General features: G+C 37.8%; 1 protein-coding gene across 1 annotated transcript in view; it reads right to left on the bottom strand.

The window, feature by feature from the left end:
• Positions 1–325: 325 nt before the first annotated feature.
• PRDM6 (PR/SET domain 6) overlaps positions 326–24,889 on the bottom strand; it is a 75,896-nt gene continuing 51,332 nt past the window's right edge. Inside the window, exons 5-8 of the mRNA XM_052778960.1 lie at positions 22,085–22,209; positions 18,617–18,959; positions 8,828–9,004; positions 326–1,787 (exon numbers count right to left, since the gene is read on the bottom strand). Of these exons, the coding sequence (XP_052634920.1) occupies positions 1,673–1,787; positions 8,828–9,004; positions 18,617–18,959; positions 22,085–22,209 (760 nt within the window). The 3' untranslated portion in view covers positions 326–1,672. The remainder of the gene's footprint in view (positions 1,788–8,827; positions 9,005–18,616; positions 18,960–22,084; positions 22,210–24,889) is intronic.

The raw sequence follows: 24,889 nt of genomic DNA, 5'->3' as shown, positions 1-24,889 counted from the left end.
ATTCTGTCTAGCCCTTTACAGAATTGGATAGATAATTCTCTACATATTTAAAATCATCCCCATAAATGTTTTTAAAATATTTAATATAATCAACTGAGCCCTTATGAGCTACCCAGCACTTCAGTTTTGGTGCAAAACTGAATGAATCTGTTTTAATCCCCATAATCTCCACAAATTTATTTTGCAGTTTTACCTTATGATATAGCATGACCTCAGAACTGTTTAGGTTTTGCTTCTTGCTGTTGGTGGGGGGTTTTTTGTTTGTTTTTTTGGTGTGTTGTGGGTTTTTTTTTGTTTTGGGGTTTTTTTGGTTTTTTTTTTGTTTTTTACATTTTTATCAAACTACAGCTCTAGCACTGAGACAATCAATATATAAACAGACACTGCTGGTCTCTAAAAGTGAAACCCATTCCTTGATTAGACAAAATCATGAAATCTGAAATACATCAAGGATAAAAGCTTGAAAAAAGCCAATATGGAAATTGTTAAATTGAACTAATGTAATGACATCTGACCTTTTTACATTGATGTTGGGAATATTTTGGCTTCCTTTCATTCATGACTGTACCAGGCAAATTTCCATGAAGTGAACACTGTGAAGCCTCCAAGCCATTTACAAAGTATCTGAGCTCAGATTTAGCTTTTGTTTTGAAGCTCAGCCCAAGTATGTTGAAAGTTTTATCTAATACAGGAGCATTTTCAATTTGATCCAAACCAAGAGAGTAAAAATATCAATGGACTACAGCTTGGATTTCTGATCAGTTTTCCTAGAAATCAGCAAGCCATTAAATCAATCACCCAAACTAAAAAACATTATCTTGGTTTTTTGCTCCTCATAATATGATTTACACGTAGACTAAAATCTTAAAAGTTTAAAATACTTTCTACTGCCTCTGTCTTTCATAGCTATTAGACTGAATTTGAGAGCTCTAAACTAATGTTTAACATAGTTTTCCTACTGGCTTCTTTATATAATGTATATTTGCAGATATACAACATTACTTTTTTTTCCCTTTTTTTTTTCTTTTTTTTTTCCAGAATACCTATGCCAACACAATTCTGTTGAATGAAACTACTTGCATGAAAAAGTGCACACAGTGTGAGGCATGAGACTATGGAAATGAAATGCCCTTTGGTCTGAGGAGGCTGACACTGACCCAGATATAGCTCTTGATCACTTCCCATCCCACACAGCAATTTCTATTACAGCCATGTCAAGATCAACTTAGCCCAGCCCAACCAAATGTACGGATTACATCTGGGTTCTTTGAGTCATGCTACAAAAAAAGGTGCAACAATAAACAAGTCCATGTGCATTCTCAGTCATAACTATGGGCAGAAGAACCCTTGAGATTCCTCACTTTGGCATTAAATAACTATTATAAAGGCTTTTAGAATTAAAGCAATACATGGCGGGACTTGAAATGTTAACAGTCCCAAGTAACTTGTCAATTGAAATAAGACTCATCCCTAGTCATAAATAAATAATCTCTTTCCTGGTCTCACTTCCACGCCAGGATCAATATCTCTTAACATCTTACTTATTTTATTACTGCTTTTGGTTTTCTGGGACTGATTGAAAGTTGCTCAGAGGAAATCTTTGGTTTTGCTTAAGTGTCCGTGACATTTAATCATGACTTTCCTTGCAGTTTAATTCCAACCAGTCAATCAGTTAATCCACTTCAATTGATTCTGTGCTCTCTGTTATTGGCTTGCACTCATTGGGCATCCTCTGGTGTCGACTCAGCTGGGTGGCTTGTGTGAAGCTCCTTTCACACCTCTCGCACCTGGTGAAGGCAAGAGAGAAAATTGAGACCAGGGAGCTGCTGGGGGGGGGGGGGGGGGGGAGCTGGTGATGGGCTTTGCCTCATCCTGCCTAATCAGAACAGACACTCAAAAGTGGCTTCGGATTTTACTGGCTCAAGAGGTTTAATTGGTGGCTACTTCCAAGGCCTTGATGCCTATGATGGGACAAGGCCTGTCTGATTCAGAACAGAGGAATCTGTCAATAGACAGGGGGAAGGTGATTTCTCCAGAGAGGCCTGTCCTGCTGTAGCTCTGATCACTGTCAGTTCAAATAGATAAAGAACAAAAAGAGATTTTTAGGAGTGAGCCATCAAAGCAGCAGCTTGTCTGCAGTTTTCTGCTCTGTAACCCCTAGGAGAAATTGATGACAAATAGAATTTCACCTTCTGCTAATTTAAAATCTACAGTTGCCTACTGGAGGAAGAGAAATCACAAAGCAATAATCATTCAGTGCTAGAACAAGAGAAAACTCTTTGTTTATCTGATTTGACTATGCAGTGTGGTTCATTTTAAATAGGCACATAGAGTTAGTGGTTAATTGTCTGAAAACATCCACACCATTTGAGAAATCTGTGGGTTGAGCAAGAACTCATAACAGCCACCAGTGTTTGCTTCACTGTCTTTTATGTTGTCTCTCTTTCTACCCTGTCCTCTCTTTAAAGAACCATAATCTGCAACAAAAAGAACATGTGAACAAATGAACAAAGCCATTGCATTTCGGAGGGGATAGGATGGCGGTCATTGCTAGCTTGGAATGAATCCCCTATCCCTGTTCTGAAAGAGAATATATTGTATTTAACTTCCCAAATACTGCCCTCTTAATTTCAATTCTGAACATTAGATAGGGGTGTTTGATGAGTCGCAAATACAGATGCAGCAGATTCTTCTTGTATGGCGCTCGCTCCAAAAGCCACCTTTGATTTAATGGTGCTGTGTGATGTTTTATCTTCAAAGAAGATTATCATAAAAGCATCACTACGATGAATTCTTCACCTTCAAAGGAGAAGTGAGGAAAACAAAAGGCTCAGCTAATTCATATTCATCTTTCTTTCTTCACTGATGTGAATGATAGAAAGTGAACTGTCACTGATCTAGCTGCTTACAAAAAAAAGAAAAAGAGAAAAGAAAAATATTTACACATATGCATAACTGTGGAATGTTCTTCACATTAGGAATTTTTAGTAAGAAAGCTCTGTTTCAGGAACATTTAGCACAGACATTACAGAGTCATTCATCCAAGCTACAGTACCAATCTAAAATGTCAACAGTTTTAAGTTGTGTTTCTTTGATTGTCTTTCATGGAATATTTTTAGCAGCCTGTTCCACTGTTAAAAACTGCACTGTGATCTTGACAAATGTAAAATGTCAGCTTTAATGTATCAGACCTATCAGCTCAATGAAAATAACTCAGAAGTATTGATTACTTAATGATTTTTGGGCTATTCATTAACGTCTATGTGCAGATCATCCACTCTCCAGAGCTCCTGAAGTGCTGATGACACATTAGTGTACTGCTGATTGTTTATTAGAAAACTGATTAGTTACTGGATTAGTGTGTCAAAATATACTACCTTTCATTGCCTGACAAACTTGCAAATTATTGTATTATTTTTATATACATATATATATATCTATCTCAGAGGCATTAGAATCAATTTTAAGGCTGGGGGGTTAACTTACTCTGTATGAGATATTGCCATCTACTTGAACTTGATAGTTTTGTTATTTTGATGTCCACAAAGACAAGCGCTTTGCTTGCTGAGCAATAGGAGGTTTGGATCCTTGCCTAACCAAGCTGTAAGTGGTACAGTTGCAAAATAACCTACAAAATCAGGTGTGGCAAGACCTGATTTCTAAGTGCCTGGCCAAATAAATGAAATATACTATATCAGGATGCCTAGGGGCCATAAGTGAATCAGAGAAAGACTATAAGGTGATCAAAAGACAGAGTTACTCATTAAAACCACTGGCCATGAAGCTGTGGCAGGCCTCCTTACCCTTTCTGGAGCTTGCCTGGGAGGCTAGAGCTGGGCACCGCATTGACAGCTCCTTGCATTGCTCTTGAAAGCACAGAGCAAGGCTCACTGTATTTCTTTAATATGTGAGTTCCCATCCTTTATCCACAAGCTGCTTCTGCCGTGAGAGTGCTCTAACTTCCCAGCTACAGGCTGTTCAGGGATGCTTTCATACAGACACAGGAAAGACGGATGCTAAAGACAGACCAGAACAGAATAAATCTCTTGCTACCCTTTGGGCAGGAGGGATGTGAGTGCCAAGCATTGCTGTTTGTCAGGCAGTCCTGTCTGCACTATACAGCCCTTGGGCAAAAGTCAGAATAAAGTCTTTGGCAAGGTACCTAATTCCCCTACCTTTCTCATGTAGCCGGGTAACCTTCAGATAGTACCCAAGCTGCCTGGTATTTTCTAGGCACTTGCAGAGGGTGTGGATGGTGTTTTCAGAACTATAGTTTTGGATATATAAGTACCTGGCTTACAGGCAGAGACCTGTTTTAGGCCCCTGACTCATCTTTTCAATCTGGTCCAGAGAAGTTGTTGCCAGATACAAACTGATAGGAAAGGTGAAGATAATAGTGTCACAGCAGCCAGCATAATTATCTCAGGGTAGGCAGGAATGGGAGGAAAAGCAGGAATATTTTTCTTTTGAATTATGATGTACTCTTTCCCTCTGTCAACCATCCTTTCCCAGCCTGTTATAGCAGAATAACCACTGCACTGACCTGCGTCTGTGAGACTGGTGAGCATGTGTGTGCATGTTTTTGTGTGTATGTTTCTATACTACAAGCCACACATGTTTAATGTTGTGTCGGAAGGTTGAATAGGAGCCAAAACAGTCAGAAAGGAAAAAAAGTCCCCCTCTCATGCAACCACTCACAAAGTAACCATGGGGCTGAGCCCAAGCTTGGCTATTAGACATACACCAAATTTTTGGTTAAGCTTCAAATGTAGATACAAGTATTGGCAATTACGACACCTATTAACTGAGAGACCATTTAATTTCCACCTAAGCCATCTGATGGCATTTGAGAGTAATTTAAACAGCCCCAACACAGTGTAGATCTGAAGAAGCAATTCAGAAGTCCTCACACAATTAGATGCCATCAGTGAAAACTGGATCCATATTATCTTTATTTACAATGTGTGTGCGCCTTCATTTTAATTGTAAGGATCAAGGTTGTACTACAACATTCAACCTCATCAAGCACAAGACTTCATTCTACCACAAGGTTTCCCTATGTGATTTGCTTGGGTGGGGGTGGTAAACAAAACAGTTCTTAAATTCACAAACAACATGAACATCAATGGGTTTGGATATTTCTAAGGTACTGGGTTTTCTGAGTTTGGTTAGATAGCCCTCATTGTCACTGGTCTGCTTATTTGCTTCACAGTGCTTTCAAAACATTGACATTGAGGATTATAGACAGGATTGGTTTAATTCCCAAGTTTATGTCAACCTCTGTGAAAGACCTTGGGTGAAGAAAATGCTGACGGTGTACTTTAGGAAAAAAAATCTTCATCTGATATTTTCAAAATAAACATTTTAACATTTCATTCAAGAAATACATTTAACACTAGATTTTTAAGCTCATTTGAAAGGATTGAACCCTTACCCCTCCCCCAAAACAGGACAAATGAGATGTCACTGCAGGTATAACGTCTATATTCAACCTAAAATGAATGTTCCCCAGTTTTGCATTTCAGTAAGAAACAATGAAAAACACCTGGGTTATTCCAGTTTGAAAGAATCTTTCCTCTAAATCATTTTAGTTGATGCCTGAATATTAGATGTTTGTATAACAAGGCAAGTCCTTTAATTATTCTCTAATTTTGCTGAAATGGAAAATACTGGGGGGGGGGAGAATTTAAGAAAATGGGGTTGGCCAATAATTTTCCTTTTTCTCCTACCTTTTAACTTACTTAAGAGCTTTGTTCCCAGACATAGCAGCCATAGCGGAGACTTCAGTTAGATAAGAATACACAAAAACTTTACACTGGTGAGGCTGACTTGATAGCTTGTGATGACATGAAAAGAAATCCCTTCTAACTGGACCTGCAGTCCAGGCAATGCAGCTAAAGCTTTGACTACAGATAACCTCACTTAGCATTGTTATCTGTAACGAAAAGCAAATAGAAAAGTCTTCCACCATACATCCAAAGTTACCTAGGACCTACAAAGAAAGCGCCTTCTCACAGGAAAAGCTTTTTAACCAATCACAAACTCCCTCTTAAATAACAATTAACTTGAAATATTTTAAAACCATCATTTTTAAAATCAGCTTCTGAAAATAATATACATGCAAACATACACTTGGTGTTTGACATTGCCTGCTTAATCTGTGCACACCGTAATCTGTCCAAATACCACTTACTAACAACTGCCTTACTGCATTAGAAACACTGAGATTGCATTCACAGTAGATGCAACTGCCCATTTTCACCTATGGAATTGAACTTAGTAATACCTTTAAAATGATGCCTGTTATTTTAAAAATAACTTAGCTAGAGTTTAAGTAATTTAGCACTATCCATGCATGGTCATTCTTGCTAATTGTAAAAATATTATTCAACAGAAGTATGTGCATTACCACAAATACAGACTCTTTTGAGGTACAGAAACCCTATCTCAACAGGCTTTTCCATTTTGCACTTTTTTTGGTAAGCGTACACTCAAAATCCCTTTGTAAATAAACATTTAAATCCTGAATTGCATGATCAAGAGACAGAAATCTTGTTTGTCCCATTTATGGTTCTTGTTTACTACAATTTGTTGAGGGTTTTTCCTAAGCTTACTTAATACCAAGTCTTGGACCCCTCCTTTTCAAAGGAGGATCTAAATGATGATGAGACATCAGGATGAGCTGCAGCTACCTCTTTTTCCTCCAGCAGAGAGGATGGATCAATTTCTGGGTAAGTTTTCAGCCCCTCCTCTCTCAAATTCAAGCAGTCCCGCATGGGAGGCGAATCTGCCCTTTTGAACAGCTTGCAGGATCAGGACGTATATGTCCCCTTATCTGACTGGCAGGGATGGGAAGATCTGCAGCTCCAGTTTTAGCTTCATGTGAAATTATTAGTCAGCTTACTGCAAATACTTCAACAAGTCTTCCAAAGACAAATTCATACTACTGTTTCTTGAGTTTAAGGAAGAAACTAAATAAAAATCTTACAGGAATGAAATTATGCCATACATCATAAAGAAGCAGTACAAAGCATCCACGTTTTTTGTTGCTCTGCCCTGCAGCTTTAAGAATGGGTAGATACATCCTGGAATACTTAAATACTTCAGCATAAGCAGGGCAAAACAAACAAACAAGTCCCAGACCACCGGTTAATTGTAGTACATACATTAAGCCCTTTCACAAATGAAATTGTGCTGTAGTCAAGACCATTTTGGAAAAAGGGAAAAAAAATACTAAACCAAAGGCGAAAAATAATGACTCTAAATGGGGCAAAATAGCAGATCTATTGGAAACATGACAAAAACAGGATGTTAAGGAAAAAATTTAAGTGGAGTCAACAAGGTTACACATAAGTAACACCTTAACATTAAAAGAAATCTATTTTCCATTTTGACCCGGAAACCTCTTCCATTAATTACTAAAATCTATTTACACAGCAACTAGATAAAATCAATCTGATTGCTCACACTGGTTTTGGCTCACTTTCTATGGGCTCTGAGCATTCAACAGACTGGCTCTAGAGAAGTCGACTTTTAGCTGCTCTGAGTTTCCGTGTTTGGCCACCTACAACACTATCCTAGCCATGATTTCTGGTATGCAAGCTCTTCTGTACTGGATATGCAGCATTTGGTTCCTGGCTCTGTCCCCTTGCCCCCAGCAGAGACATGTATGGAGGCCATGCTTCCTTTCAACCATATATGGAGGCAAAGCATCGCTACTGGTATCTCTACTGAGCTTGTTATGAGGGGTTCTGACAGGCCCCATGACTGAGCTCTCTTACATTAAACAGACCAAGAGCACAGTATGGCCAAAGTAGAAAAGAAAGACAAACAGAAAAGTAGAGGGAGGACAGACAGTCGTTGGAGAACTGGGAGAGACACACACCTTCTTCTACACTTATTCCCATTCATCCTAGGAGCATCAGATAGCTTCCAAAAGAAGTGACAGCAATACATTATACACCACATTGATATTAATACATTATTTTTCTTCCAAAGTGGGACTGTTCCACGTACAAGATCAGTAAAATTTGTACCTGTCAGTTCAGCAAAGATACAGACACAAATATGGAAGATTTGTATTCTGTCTTGGAGAACACCTCCTGTTAGGTTGGCAGAGTCTTGCACAACAGAGGGTAAAATCTACCCGGATCAGCTGTGCTATGACTGGAGGTGAGCATAGAAGAAAAATTTCTGAGACTCAGGTGTGTGCTTGGCTTTAATTTCAGTAAACAGAAACTGCAGAAATAAGCAGAGTCTGTTTAATTAAAAACCATCTCAACCAGGTGACTTCTTTTTTTTTCTTATATCTTGGACAGCTGAACTCTATCAATTTATTATCATGATCTTACCAAACTTGTGCCACAAGTCAGAGTTGCATTTTCTATGCAGTGATTCTGAGACTAAAAAAAGACACATACTTCTCCCCCATATTTAACCAGATCTAAATTAGCTTTTTTGTGGAGCTCCATCTACCTCAGTGTATAAACATCAAAGAATCATATTCATGTTCTTACAGCATAGCCTGTCCCAGTCTTGAGTGTATTTTCAACTATGGTTCTCTGGCAGCAGCTTGTCATTTAGTTAAAACAATCAAGCTCTCATCAGAGGACAGAAAATTGCTCAAGGCTTGCAAGGCGCCCAAAACCAAACCTGGTTTAATTCTGATTTTAGCCACGCCACTCATGGTTTTATCTGGTGGTCTGACCTCTGCTTTCAAGGGAACCTCCGCTGTGTGCTGGTACGGAGCGGTGATGATAGTGAACAGCAGCGATGCATCTCCCTCTCTAATCTTGGCTGGCAAAGGCTGCTGGCTTCCAGTACTTACTTGAAGGGCTTTTCCCCGGTGTGTGTCCGGATGTGATTGTTGAGCGTTGTGGCACCAGCAAAGGCACGACCGCAGTAGCCGCACTTGAAAGGCCTGTCGCTGGAGTGTGTAACTACATGGTTCCGCAGCTCCGAAGGTTGGGAGAAAGACTGAGAGCAGTGACCACACTGGTAGGGCCTGCAATGGGAAAGAGAAACACCGTGCCGTCAGTGCTTTCTATTGGCATGACCAGGAAGCCATATGGGCAGGAACATCTGGTTTTCGCAGTAATTTCCAGAGAGAACTGCGGGTGCACTTCTCTGGGGCTTTCTTGGGAGACACATACCCAAAACTTCATGACCTCTTTAGCAAATGTGAAGTGCTTGTGCAGGAATTGACTGAGAGTCTATGGGCATCATGCCCCACGAAACGTAATTCAGCAAGCTAGCGAGCCTGCACTACAAATCATATGCCTGCCTTAGTTCTCCCAAACTCAACATGGTACTCCTTAGTCACAAAAAAACTCCTCACACATCAGAGCTAAGAGACTCGTGAAATCCTCTGTCTGTTGGTGCCAGCTACAGTCTTATCTACAAATGCATGTCTTATTGTTATACCTATAACCTAGGTGGATTCTGTGACTGTTCACAATTAAATCCTTCCTACTGCTTTGGAGGAATCTAGGTTTTTTGAGATCACCGTTTTCAATGAGAGGCATTGGAAAAAATAACCACCATGTTACAAGTACCTTTCTATTTTCTTACTGCTATTGAAAATATTTGTATTTAATTACCACGTTTCTCCCATCCAGATTGAAAATGCCTTTTCTGTGATCTTGAAATGAAACCCAGAACTTAGGTTTTCAATGCCACAGTTCGTTAAAAACAAACATAACAAGCAAACAAAACTGACCAATATGTTACAAATTCAGAATCATAACAATCAGACTGCAAACACAGAAAGAAAAGGATACAAGACAGCAAGGTGAGACAGGACTGCTGAAATGCAAATACCATTGCTAACTAAAATAAAATGTGAAGAAACAATGCCTATATATTTCTGTTTGGTAAAAGTGATTTAATATCAACATTCTACAGCACTTTTTCCTTCTCACATTTGATTTAAGTTAGTGACAGAGTCCTACATGCTCATCAGACTTTTTTTTAAGAAAATTAAGAATTTTTCTAGAGGGATATTAATGATTTTTACCCTGCACAACATTTTAAGGCACAGCTCTTGATGTCTATGTTTCTAGAGCCAATGGCCAACACCAACTTAATTGCTCTCTCTTTAATAAATGTGTATGTTTAAATGGCTAGAAACCAAAACTAAAGGGAGGGAGACAATGGTGACCAAGCATGTACAATTCAATTAAGTGCAAAATAAAGTGAACTATCTCATTTGTCAAGTGAACTGCTTAATTGTGGCTACTTGCATCACTGAACACAAATACTATTATTTTACAGTGCTTCAGAGCACTGAACCCTGATTGCAGAATTTTTTAGCTTGATTAATAGCTCAGTATTGGTCAATAACTCAATAGCTTACAATTTTAATTACTTACATTTGAAAATCTAACTAACTGCTCTCCAACAAGTTTGTAAGAAATATATAAAAGCTGTGGAAAGGTTACTTAACCTAGATGATGTGGCCCTTAAAAAAATACATGAATATATGTAAAATAATATTTTAAGAAACAAATAAGTACTGAGTATCTGTTTCTCTTATTGGAAGACAAGTAGTAGCATGCCCAGTCTTCTCCTTTCTTGAAGTGCACAGTTAATTTGCACAGAAAATATTTATCAAACTTGACATCAAAGTTTAAGTGCTGGTAAAACAAAGATGATTTGTGAATGCAGACTTATTTGTTCGGGTCTTTTCAAATCAAATATTTTTAAGCAAAAAGAACACATTAAGATATTCTGTATCCAAGAAACATTGATTTTTTTAATAGTGAAAGGGACCATTAACATCTATTAGCCTCTGGTTATCTATTTTTAACAGCTACCACAACAAATGATACAACACTACATAAAACCAATTAATCTTTTATTTTTTTAACAGTCAATGTGATTAATTTCATACAGTGAAAAATCACACCATAACTTGTCTGTAAATAGTCAAAATTCCAAACCAGTTATAACTGAACATTGTGATGCAAAGTAAAATATTTTTATCCCCTACATTGGCTCAAAACAAATTTCTTGTTTACAAAGGATATTAGTATATTTACTCAGAATGCATTTCACTGGCTGATGCTCAAGAAAAAAAGCCCTTTAAAAAATCACATATTGTTAGATCACTTTGACTGTATTTCTTCCATTCATTGATATCTTGGAAGAACAACTATGAAAGAAGTTACCCTCCTCTTTGCAGGGGATGCATTTCTCCAGTTTATACACAGGTGATTCTGATTAATACTGAAATGGGCAGAATAAGTAATTTTTTCAAGCTAGATACATGGCATATATTAAACAAAGCTCATTTTAAAAAGAAAGCCTATAAATGCATTGAAATACTATAACAGTTTTAAAATGCTGTATTTAATTTACATAATTGCAGATTCAAATATGCCAAATTTTGACAACTCTTGGATACTACTATTTTTTCCAAGAGCAAAAAAAGTCATTCAGTAAGTATAAAAGTTATCATTTTGTTCTCTGGTAACCATTCTACTCTGCTCAGAAATTTTTCTTGGCAGAAAATAAAATCAATATGTTGTTTTTACAAAAAATGAAAGTGGTGCAGAAGGACTGGACATGAGCAATGCTTGGTTCAGTGAGTACATTGACACAGGCAGAGCAGGCCTGTCTTTGATGTAGCAGTTATGCCTTCTGCCATCACTTTGGTCTGCAATGGGACAATGAATTAAGATGGTGACCTCTTTATAGCAGAGGTTTGCAGGCAGAAGGAACAGGGACATATTGACAAAAATGGTGGTCCTCATAGGCTGTATTTTCAAAGATGTGCTGCTAGACTGAATGCAGTCCCAGCCCAGAAAAACTCATCTCCACTGGAATAACCAAGAACATATTGTACCTTCTTGAGCTTCAAGGTATCCATGTGAATATAAGCATAGCTGTGTCACAGCACAGACGTGTGTTTATGCTCCAGAAAATTAATGTTTAAACAACATGGATGTCAGTCACTTCATATGTGAAAGCCTACATAACTAAAATATTCCTTTGCAGATGTACAGGCAGATTTGCAAGCATGAAAGTAATCAGTTTGATGAAACAGGTGTACCAGGGCCTCAAAGCACAGTTCAGCTGACTATCTGAAGAAATATTTTTTTCTAGAAAAATTTGTCTTCCAGCTATCGTGTACCAGAAACAACATAGTTTGGAATGTCTTCATCATTGCATTTTATACAAAGGATCTTGTAGGCCCTTCCAGATGTAAATCAAGCCTGATCAAAATCTTCTCATATAGAATTTTTAAATTACATTTAAGAACAGCTAAACTGATGTATAGCAATGTGCAGATGAGAATGATGTGCTGACAGCCATCAAAAGCAGTTCTAATGTTTTTCACTAAACACCTAGCTACATATTTTTCTAGTTCTCTGTCTTCCTGTCTGAGCTTAAAGAAAGGAAATCTACTTACCTAGAAGCAAATTCTCCTGTTAGAAAAATTACACTGTTGCCATTAACTCCATGAACCATCAATCAGCTATCTAGGTTTACTAACGTATAGAGTGCACCAGCTTTTTCTACAGACCCTAATCTTACAGTCCCTGACTATATGGTGGCCCATTATAGGAACACAGGCCATTTAAATGAAATTCAGAAAGGAGTAACTGTAATGTAATAGTTTTCGGGTTTTGCAGTTATTTAGATTTTGAGCTTTTCCAAGTTTTTCAAGTTACATATTCAAAATGAAACCAGACAAGAATACTTTTTGCTCCCCAATTTAGACAATCTCTTGAATGATTTTGGTGTTTGGTGATGTCTTTTCCCATGTTACAATTTTCTCACTTTTGTAGCTGATTTTTTCTAGGTGAAACTCCATCATATAGAGGACTAGTACAAAACCCATGTTCCCCTATGAGGCTTATTGAACCTCACCAAAGCTCATGCTTTGTGCAGGGGACGGAGATCCCTTGACATGCACAAAGCATGTTAAGGGATAACAATAGAAAAATCCATATCTTTACACCTGGAATAGCTGCTGACAGACAACTGTGCATTTAGATTGATTCTTTTTAGATTTTCATTTTGCAAAAGTGACATAGCCTTTAATTATTTATCTTGTACTATTCCTCTGCTAGAACAATATACTTTCCAACTCCTGACTCCTAAGTACATCTAGGCAATATAAACTTATTTTCTACATCGCAAATAATACATGGTCTGAATTATTAGAATCCTGAAAAATCTTGTAATTATTTTCCACTGAATTTTCAAATTCTTTCCTTTATGTTGAACAGGTTTCTAGTGAGGCCTCTTCAGAAGTGAATTTGCTGTTTTCAAGGGGGATGTGGAATCCCAGCGCAATCTTTAGAAGAGGAATTGCTTGTAATGGTGAGCTCTTGAATACCTGTAACACTATCATTGAAACACTGTCAGATCAGGGAGACAGAATAGCACATTGCTGTAATTTTTTCTCCTTAGAAGAAGTTAGAAAAGCACCAGCTGAAAGAAGAGAGACTGACATGTGGCTGAAAGTGTTTCTCCTTTTTGAGGACTAAGAAGAAGTAAAAAACCAACTTGATTGATGTCAGGGTCTCAAAGTGTGGGACACGGGGCTCCACTGAACCCACGGCAGGGTTTTACAGCGTGATAGGGGGAAGGCTGGTCACACCACAGCCCCTGCAAAAAAGTGAAAGCAGGGCACGTTGAAATGGGGACCAGCACCAGCTTTCAGGGCCAGGCCTTTGTACAACACACAGCGTTAAGAGCACAGCAGCAGTAAGAGGAGTTAGGTCACAGTTGTCCTAATGGAAAGGTATTTTGGAGGGATGCCGCTTTCTAGCAAGTTGAACTGAGAGGGTGGAGAACAAAGTGACACCTAAGGATGCTGCTAGCTTGCACACAGAAGCATCCCTAGCATCAGCGTGGCCACAGGTGTGTTACATTCACTGCCTCTGGACTCTATATCCCCTGCTGCCTTGGAGTTCCCCTTAGGCAGCACGGCTACTGCCCTGAGCACTTCGGGCACCACGCAGCAGCAGCGATGGCTGAGCTGGACCCACTGGGAGTTCTGGGATCATCTCTTACAAGTGTTTGTGGAGGAACTAGCAAAAGCAGAAAGTTAGCACACTTGAAGTGTTTTCAAACTCCTGAAGCTTTTAGGGAGAAGTGCTGCTCTGTGCACACTTTGTTCTTACTAACTGTGAGTACTGGGAGTTTGCAAACCTTTGTGAAAAGATCATGCAGGAACAAGCATTAAATTCAACATGATGTTTATGTTTTCTTTAATGGAGTAATATTCCATAGCCTCTCTATAAACAGAAATAGACAACTCTTGCTCACAACATTTACTTTTTTTACGTCTGTTTTGGGAGATGTTTAAATTAATTAATGGACTGGGGGAGAACATCAAGGTCAAAAACACAGAACCTATAAAAAAAAAGATAAACACAAAATGGGCTGAGCCATGATCTTAGAGAAAAGAACTTATTAAATTCCCAGCTTCAAACTTCAAGGTCCTGCTTTTAAATACACCTCACAATTTAATATTGAGGTGCTACAGCAAAACATGAGTACAATAATATCTTTTGAGTAAACAAGAATTGTGAGGGCCAGATAACACAATCTATCAGCCACAGATACACTTATAGAGTGGGTCTTCCCTCAAATTATCAGCTTAAATACATGGCAATCAATGAGAATATATATCACACAGATATATATATTGTATATGAAAATGTGCCACAGACAGCTCTTAGTAACTGCAGCCATCTGCCTGCCCTCAATACCAATACATCCTGAATCTGGTGATCATAGTGAGAAAGAAGAAAGACATCGTTAAAAGAAACTGCGCCATTAGCAGAAAAGTGGTTGCAGTTAAAAAAAATAAAATTAAAATACTGCTCTAAAAATGATTCGCTCTGATCAAAGGCTTTTGGTTATCCCTTTCTGAAGCCGCCCAAATAGGATTGTTGGGAATTTCTGCAGCAGGGGAAAGAAAAAAACAAAAACAAAACAAAAAAACAGAAGAGAAAATAGATTTCTGACTCCTGCTTCAAAAAATAGTTACTCAAACTGCTTCTGTCTGGACAAGGCTTAAAAAAAGTCCCAAAGGCTGAGAAAGTCCCAGAATTCAAATCTTGATGGTTCTAAATATTCACCTCCCACCCCACTCCAACCCCAATTACCATTAAGTTTGAAGAGAAGCCCTACAAAATATAACAAGCTAAAAAAATCTCACTGGAAAGGGAGAAGTAAATTATAAGTAAACCAGAAAATAATTTAAAATTAATTTTATTTTGAATTAAAATCCTAATCTTAATCTAAAATAACAAACATAGTAGACGATTTTAATAATTCTCCCTATTTTGGATTCATCATTTTTTAAAATTATTTTTATTTATTAAATCATCTGCTTGTTAATTAGGACCATTTCTTTCTTACTGCCTAACAGAATTAAGTATATTTTGGCCTTTTTTAATGTCTGCTCTCATTCAGGTGTTTTCTGAATCTAAGTGGCTTGAAAGCAATTTCTTTTTTTTTTAATTTCTCAAGCCCCAAGTAGTCTGCTTTTCTCAAATTTCAGTCCATGAATTGGACTCCTTTATAGATTCAAAGGCGCTTTCCCTGCACCTCTTGCTGTAGGTAATCAGCATTGTTGAAAAACAAATACCAAGACAGAACAGATAGTCTAAAGTAATTTCCTAGAGAAGACAGGCCCTGCTGCTTCAGTCACATCAAAGATACAGTGGCTGGTGTGCTCACAAATTGCTGACAAGAAATGGGGAGCTGTTTATCAGCCAGAGCAGTGCTGCAGATATCATTGAGAAAATACAAACCAGAGAGTTGCACCCAGTACTTCAGGCTGGCAAGCAGGTATTCTTTCACAAATCATACCCTATTTTCTTGTCTCCAGGAAATCTTGTACAACACTTTAGGAATTTTTCATCTGGAGGAATGCAATATGTTTAAGAAACCAAAGACCACTCTTTTTCAGCCACTGTATCACTAAATAGCTGATCTACTGGTACCTGCTAAAAGACAAAAATCTGCCTGTGATATAAGCTCAACCTGTAATGATTTCTAACCAGTGATATGAGAACCCAGATCCTAGGGCAGTTATGATCTGCAGTAACTGTTATTCTGGTAATTTCAAACACTGAATGAATTGCAGTGAGCTTAAACAGATTCATGTGACTGACGTCCCACATAATGCTCTGAAGACAACCTATTGGGAAATGCTTTTACAGCAGTTATGTTGATGGCACACCTCACAGGAACAAAGGCGGCATTACAAAACTAGCCTCCACAAGGAGTCTGCACAATTTATTTAATGAAAACATAGAAATGTAAGCCATTTTTCAGTACAGAGGGAACACAGGTGTCACAGAACAGAGCACTGCATTATCTAGTATTTATGCAACAGATTGATCCTAAGTGTATATTGCAAGCTCATTTAGCTTTTATGCTCTCTTTATAACACAAGAGAAAAAGTTTCTCAAAAGGATTCATAAAACCCAACAAGCCAAAGAGGAAATCAGCTAAATTAGCCAGTATCAATACTGAGAAAAAAGGCGTTAGCTATTATGTTTTGAATCTTTCTGAAAGCTTCTGGGATTCAACACTTACAGAGTCTTCACTTACCTCCTCTCCATTCCAATCCTCCCCAAATCTGCTGAGTCCTTTCTCTAATCACCCTTTTCTCTCTTTGCTCCTGGGGACCCTACTTGTCTTCTGATCTAGATAATTTTCCTACTATGCTGTAGGGTATTCTGAGCTAAAAATGCTCTACACTTTCTTGTTGGAGCTATTCTGCATTGACAATTCAGGTAAGCATGGGAGAGGAAAAACAGTAACACATCATGAATCAGCAACCTACTAATGAGGGTGTTCACTTCTAACGTGGAAGACTTAAAACCCAGCCTGTGTTTCAGGCAATACTTAACACAAGATAGGAGAAAATAAATAAAAATAAATGAAACTAAATAAAAATTTATAAAAACCCCCAAATCTCTCACCTCCAAGATGACAGACCTAATTGTAGGATAGACTTATCCTCATTTCTTCTCTCTGGCAAAAAGAAAATTTAAGTATCCCTTACAGTGCAGAATAGCCCCATTAGGGGAGACTCTTCTTGCATTAACTGTTATCTGCAGCTTGGTTCTTCATAAAGGAAGACACAGGTTCAAGTGAAGGAAAGGATGAAATCTAGGTGTCACACCTGGTTGGATGCATCACTGAAAAAGTATGTAGGGGGGCCTCACAACATATCTCTTCTAGACTCCCTGATGCAGCATTTAATGCTTTACAGTATGCTTAGGATGCTTTAATGCTAGAAACGTAAGAGTCCATGAAACTTAGGAGAGCAGACCTTTTGGGACCTACATTCTACATTGTGGCCCTTAAATTGGCCGTTGTGTCTTACAGCTTCCTTAACATGGCATTTGTTTCTGCTAAGGCCAGCATAAAATTTGGAAAATGTTTAAAAGGCTTGTTTGCATTCACATTATCAACTCTTTAAATTCTATGAAGATTTGCATGGAATCCAGTTTGCGCCTAGCATGCTTGACATTTCTTCCTAGAAAACTGGATTTATGCTCCAGTATCTCCACACCCACAGAATCACACAAGCACATGTGTACACATAGATAACCACATACACAAAGAGACATAGACATGCATACAAACACATGCACAGACTCACTGATGGCTATTTTTGGTAGTGTTTTTGTCAAATGTAATTCACAATTAAATGCTGCTTTTAGAAAAACCTTCCAGGGACTCAGCTGTTCTGCTCAAACCTTCTTCACAGCTGAAGAAAAGACAAAACATGGGCAGCCTTTTTTATTAAATTAATTTGATTTTTGTCTTTTGTCCTGCTAGCTATCAAAATTGTCAAATAAACCAGCTTTGATTCATAAATAATGGTTCCATTATATTTACTGTGCCACCGGTCAGAGTACCTGAAATTTTAATTCACTTGTTCAGCTAAATTTCATCCTCAGTTCACGGCCATAAAATTCTGTATTGACAAACTTTCAAACCAACTTTGACTCTGAGGTATCTAGTCAACATTTTTCTTCTGTGTGGATATTAGTTTATTGAATAAGTGGCATCTGTTTTCCTCCACATCACTAGTGGAGTAGGTATTTCCTTTTGACAGCTTTGCACGATTTATGGGTTTGCATGCTCTGAAGAAAAATAGTACTAAGCAAAAAATTCCAATTCATTACCTCTTAGTACTTAATTAAGTTCATACACATTGCACACTATAGGTGAACCCTGAAATGACTGTGACAGCCACTGAGCAGCAAGTTAGATTATCTTTGGAAGACAGAGAGACTTTTAATTATCTTGACCTCATTTTTCCATCTATGATATTCATAAATTTTCCTTCTATTTTGTTGCCTCCATCAGATGTACCAAACCATTCTGAAAAAAAGATTAAATCCTTAGCTATTTCCTTTTATCTGTACATTTAGGCACCAAATGTTTTTACAAATAGTGAAGTCAAGCAATGTTTTTTATCAGCTTACTTCACACAGCTGCAGATGAATTATGTTGTACAGGCTCCTCCTAATAATGGCTTGGTTTTGGAAATGATAACAGCTTGATAAAAGAAGAAAGCAGTGGATCTGGCTATCAGTAGATACAGAAATAAAGAGAGCCTGGGCTTTACCTGTCAGGGTTCTGCGTACACACATGCATCTGTAAGAGGATCCGCTGGGTGAAAGTCTTAAAGCATTGCCCACATTTCCAAAGATGCCAGTCACTGAACTCAGAATTTAGTTGGCTTGTTGAAGTTGGGCTTGCAAGAACTCGTTGGTTTTTGACACTGATCTGGTTAAATCCTGACTCGATGGACCCAGACTTATCCAGGAGAGAAAAATTTCTGCTACACGGAGTCTGTGGAAATACTATGGATCGCTGTGGAGTGGCAGGGGATAGTTTGCTACTTTTATTAAATGGCTGTAGGGTGTCTTGTCTGGACATGGCCTCCATTACAGTCGAAGGGACATTCACTGGGAGAAAACAAGAAAAGTAAATAAGATCCTTTTTATGCCTTTTAAAAACTAATACAGTGTTGGGAGACACCAAAAAAATACCAACATCCATTTTCTTGACACTAGAATTAAACAAATTTATTTTAACAATGCACAAAAGAATGGGCTTGAATGAAACAGTGATCTGAATGGATGATGCTGTTTCTGTGACACTGAAATGAAAACTCATGCAAAGGGGTGTCTGAGACTGAAAGGACTCAGAGAAGACTGACTGTGATATACATTTATTGCACAATGGGATTGTCTTCTGAAAGAAAATGCTGCTGCGCTTCTGATATCCTGACTCTGCATGTTGCAGTCATAATGTCCAATTGCTATATCACAGACAAGCATGAATTTTGAAAGCACGAGGGAAAAAATCCTTGCTTGGACACTCCTTGAGATACAACAGGGCTTAATATCTACTGCAGCAATAGTTCCCTTATCTTCTTGAAGGGTAGCCACTAAGGATATTATACTATTACATCTCACAAACAGTCACACAGCCAATACAGTAGTACCAAGCCAGTGACTTCACCATGGCTCGTATGATTAAGGCTAATAGCAGTTGGATCACCAAGAGACAATGCAAAGTATAAGCAGAGGTATCTTTGTGCATCAATTTCTCACCTACAAAATAGGAGCAAAACCTGTTTCTAGTCCCATGAAGGTCTTATGATGATCAATTAACTATGGCTTATGAGGCACTCCGATATTTCAGCAACAAGTGCAATATGCTGTTCTCACAAAGAAGTGATCTAGCGCTGAATTTGGATGTTGCATGATAAGGAAGGCAGGAGGTCAAACATATAGAAGAAATTTGAACAGCTGCCTCACTCCCTGAGTACCATCTAGATTATGCGGTGAATGAAGCAAGGGTCCTATGGAAAAATGGGGTCAGCACCACAATGCAAAAAGAAGCAAAATTTAGGCCACCTGGGCCCAGTACCTTCTCATGCTTTCTAATTTTGGCATGCTCAACCTCATGAGATAATATTTTAATGGAGATTTTTAAATTAAATATGTTGTATGCATATGTCTACGTCCACATATATTCACACATTTAGTTATTGTCACAAAGTGTTTACATGTATATAGCCACACATAGGTACATAGCACCTACTAAACAGGTGATTAGAAATTGCAACTCTGTTTAAGTAAGTCATCATGATAGATTTCTAAGAGCAAATATGAGAATTAAATTTCAATTGTGAGCTGGAATAATCCAACATTATTTAACATACAATAAAAATGTAATACAGACTAATGTTTTGGTAATACCTTAAATAATGCCAGTTACTTCACAGAGTTATATACTAATATATTCCATTAATGATAATGACTCCAATATTATAATATTACATGCTATTTAATTTACTTAAGCTGAGGTCCTTCCTAGGCTATTCTTTTCTGGAGTATATGAGGACCTGTTTCCAAGTAGAGTTACATCCATGGGGCTGCCCCTCACAAGTTTCCAGACATATAATACATCTTCTATGTCTCTTCAGTACAAGGGGCAATTTGTATAATTTCATTTTGCCCCAACATTCTCACAGAAGAAGCAGATCTTTTTTTTTTTTTTTTTTTAAATTGTATTCATAAAAGTCCACAGAAGCAGTAAGATCAGGATAATAAAGACCTAAGGAATATAGGCAGAGTTTGTACTGGGTGAAAATACCCCTTTGCAGAAGATAAGCAGAAGGTCTATTCAGAAGGCTTAAGTGGCACTTAAGTCATATACCAGCCTGCAGCTGGCTCCATGCTCAGAGATGAATTTCATCTACTCATGTCACTCTCTCTGTGGATGAAACTCTGGTTTCTCTCACAGCAAAATAGCAAGTGACAATATTTAGAGATTTTAGCCATAACGCTTTGCTTTTAAAGTAAAGGTTTTGTAAGCTTCAGCTCATGAAAGAAAAAATAATATTTCTATACTGTACACTGCAGAGCATGAGTTTTATTAGCAAACATTACTGCCAATGATTAAATTTCTTTTAAACTTTTCTCGAGCCCAACAGATTTGAAAACTCAAGATGAGAAAGGATGTTTATTTTTGACAGTTTAATCCCTGCTATCTTGCTGTTTTATTGCTGTGTGGTTCAGTATTTAAGTTGCTATGAGACACGAGTTCATCCTAGCATTGCTGTTTAAGTATCCAAGTACTTGACCAAAAAAATACATCTTATATGTAATTGATTACGCGTGGGCAGCCACAAGGTTACTTTAGACCAAAGTCAACCAGGCATCCATTATTGGTTTCCTCCACCAGGTAGATACACATAGGTGTCAAAATGGAAGAGAGGTCTTTGATGCAAGCTCAAATCAAGTTCCACACACAAACAGTGAAACTGAAGGGTGTGCTTGGATCACCCATTCCCATTACAGACAAAGGTATCCAGCACTAGATTGCACTGGGTCTATGTTATAAGTTACATGCTTAATTTTGTGACTATTCCTAGGAAACTAAACATAAAATACTGAGAAGGCGTAGAAGAATGGATGGAAATGGGGATGGCCAGGATGGTATGGAGGTTCATTGTCATTTCAGGCTACTTAAACTCAGTTTGTATTTAGAGAAGCTGGCTTTTACCTTTTAACCACAAGGACCTCACCTCTACAGTAAGTCAGACAAAGCTTTTCTCGACTTTTCTCAGTGGTAATAGAATGAAGAATCACTAGCAGAGGCCTCATGGACCTGCAATGCATTACTGTTTTGGCAAGACAGTGTCTTGTGATAGGTCTGATAACAATGGAGAGGGCCAAGCAAATCAGTTAAGGATAGACTAGGAATGAATCACTTTTAGAAGAAAGAGTGATTCTATACCTATACCTAAGCTATGTGGGACTGCCATGGTGGGAAATCTGCTATTTAATTGCAGATACCTGCACACTTCCAAACACCTCCATTTATTTAGGTAACCATACCATGATTTTGCACAGCTTAAGTGTATCAGATTCAGGGTTTTATTTTGTACAGATCAAGCTTACCTTAAATATATAACCACTTCAATTTAATATGTCTTAAAATACTGTAGGAATATAGCTGATTAAGTATGAAACACGAATTCTGGCTTACACAGGTAGAAATGAAAGGAAGAACTTACAATTTTCATCTTGTGCAATGCACTGGAGAGGGATTCCAAAGAAAGATGTGTAGCTATCATTGTACCACACCAACAACTCGGTGCCCCTGGGGATATCTATACAAGCCCGGTAGAATATATTTGACCTAATCGGGAGAAAAAGAAAAAAATGCCTAATTTAATTTTAATTTTAATTTTTAATAGAGCATTCTCCTCTTATCATACACAGTATTACAGTAGAAATCCATTGTTTTGGAAGGATTTCTGCAGATAACTAAATGAATGACTGACTTACCAATTATTTTAAAACCAAACCTATCATTAGGGAAGGACTTTGTTCCTGTAGCACAGGGTAACAAAGAGCTTACAGGCACTTTGTACCTAGCATATTTTAAACACTAAGATTTTACAAGCACCAAGATTTTATGAAAAGACAGATATTTTCTTGCAATGTCCCTTTTAAAGTGATTTTAGAAATGCTACATTTTGCTCACACAGTACAAACATCTGTCGTACGCACAGTTCAGTAAATTCAGCAAGTTCAGCCATTTCAACAGGTTTGCATTTGTCATCTAAGCTAAAGTTAACATATTTTAAGGGTAAATAGACAACAGTTCTTTCATTTAAATAAGTTCTTTTAGCAAGAGGTTTGAAGTAGCATGACATGGCCTTTCATTACAGCAATATACCACCAAAAAGAGAGATATTGGATTGTTGAGTAAAAGAGACTTTGGCTTAGGGGAATAAAAAAATGGGGTTAATCTGAACATACAACCATAAAATCTTCCCCTGTATAGAACATGAGGGTAACGTCGATGATCTTTCAGTAAGTATAAATTCGTGTTACTGTAAATGTCATATCTTATCACATCGCTCTGTGGGAAAAGACTGTGGATATTCCTACACCACTGAATTGGGAGTTGGGGGGGGGAATCCTAGAGTCCCTAGCATCAAAAGCAAGAGCCTTATCCTGATCTTGCACTGATGTAAATAGCTTCAGAGTGATACTTCTACAGTTAACAGATTTACATGGGGGCAAAAACTGTGTAAGATTAGAATCAGGCACAAGATAAAATAAAAATGTTATCAGTTTGTAGTGGCTTTTCCCTTAGGCTTCACATGGAACAGTAAAACACACTCCTGTGAGAGGCATAGAAATTCAATATATACAAGAAGAACACTCCACTCTCGCTGAAGGATTACATACCAAAATGATACAGTCAAAGTACCAAGAAATGACCATTTTTTATAACAGCTTATGTAAGGCAGAAAAACATCTATAGACCAAAAAAAAAAATGTTAGGCCTCAACCGGTTTTCTGAGTGAAGAATTGCTACAAACGTTAGCCTGAAGTTCAAGATAAAAGTGTTTAGGGTTGGTAGGCCTTAAATTTAGACTTTCTATAAAGAATTGGCTGTAGCGATGCAATTTGTTCCTTGTATAACACTGCAGACATAAGGAGAATCTTTTACCACATTTTTCATGGCAGTGAGATATGCACTTGTCAACATATTTTGTCACCGCAAAGTGGCTCTTGGCAACAGGATCATAAAGATCAATAAAAAAGTGCAGATTCTCAATATTTTACTAGCAGCTGCAAAAATTTCATTTATCTTGTTATTTTCCTCGCTTACTGCCACCCTGTCTCAGGAGGGCACTGCTAGCTAAGCAGAATGGTTTTCCTACCCTTCTATGAATATCTGACAAAAACTCTCCCCTTTGTGTCTCCTCTTCTCTTTCCCTCCTCCTCCTCCTCCTCTCCTCTTCTCCCTCTCTTTCTTCCCAGAGCTGAGCATGTCATTAATTCTTTCCACTGTTACATAAAAATGAAAATTGGAGCCATGCTATAAATTACCAGCATCTCCTAACTTGAGAAAAATTGAGTCTACTTTGTACTTCACCCTTGTAACATTTCATCTCTCAGTTTGGCTTCCCTTAACATAAACACAGCAGCCCGGCAAATGAATGTGCTAAAACCAAATGACACACTTTGCCGCTGAAAGAGCAGAACTGTTTTTGAGCAATGGGTGGTCTGTGAGGCTTGGAGTAGGCAGGGAAAAAAAAGTGTAAGCGTACACCGTCCCTTACAAGCGTGCAGAGCTTCCAAAACTCGCAGAAATCTCTGCATGCTGAAGTACATCAAAGGGATTTTTCCCTTTTCGGATAATATTTCCTTTGCTGACATGTATTTAGTATTGTGGTTGGATGACTCATAAAGATAGCTTCATGGCGTCCCAACGCAGTTGAAGCAGAACACATGCCAACAAACATTATTGTCAGCCTCAAAATAAAAACAAAACGTTCAGCTAAGGGTCAATCAATCAAGAGCACTTTGAAGAAAATTCCATTTAGATATTACAAATCATAACAGAATGAATTTAAACCAGCTGACTTTCTGTGAGGAGGACGTCCATGTACAATAAAAATTAGGCTGGTTTTTCAGTGTCCAACTTTTCTATTTTCTTACACTTGGATGCAGTCACTGGTGATGGATGCCAGTTTTTTAAATTGTGTTTTTGTAGTTCATTTTATAAAGATCTGAAGTAATCGAAAACAGATCAACAGAGTGAACTGTAAGTAAAAACTGCATCATGAAAGGAGAGTTGTAAAATCCACTTAATATTGACAGATGTGTAATGACTTTCTCATGCTTACTTTTCATTTAGGTTTGTCATCTATATATATGTATGCATTTTTTTTCTTATTTTTATATATATATGCGTGCACACACACCACCACACTAAGAAATAGTTCACAAGATACCTACAAAAATACCCTTTCATCACAGCAATCTTTATTCATTATCCAGTGTGTTTATTTAAAATC

Source organism: Harpia harpyja, chromosome Z (genome assembly GCF_026419915.1).
Source record: "Harpia harpyja isolate bHarHar1 chromosome Z, bHarHar1 primary haplotype, whole genome shotgun sequence".
Classification (NCBI taxonomy): Eukaryota; Metazoa; Chordata; class Aves; order Accipitriformes; family Accipitridae; genus Harpia; species Harpia harpyja.
Note: the sequence above shows the minus strand (reverse complement) of the source record. Positions and strands in the feature narration are given on the sequence as shown.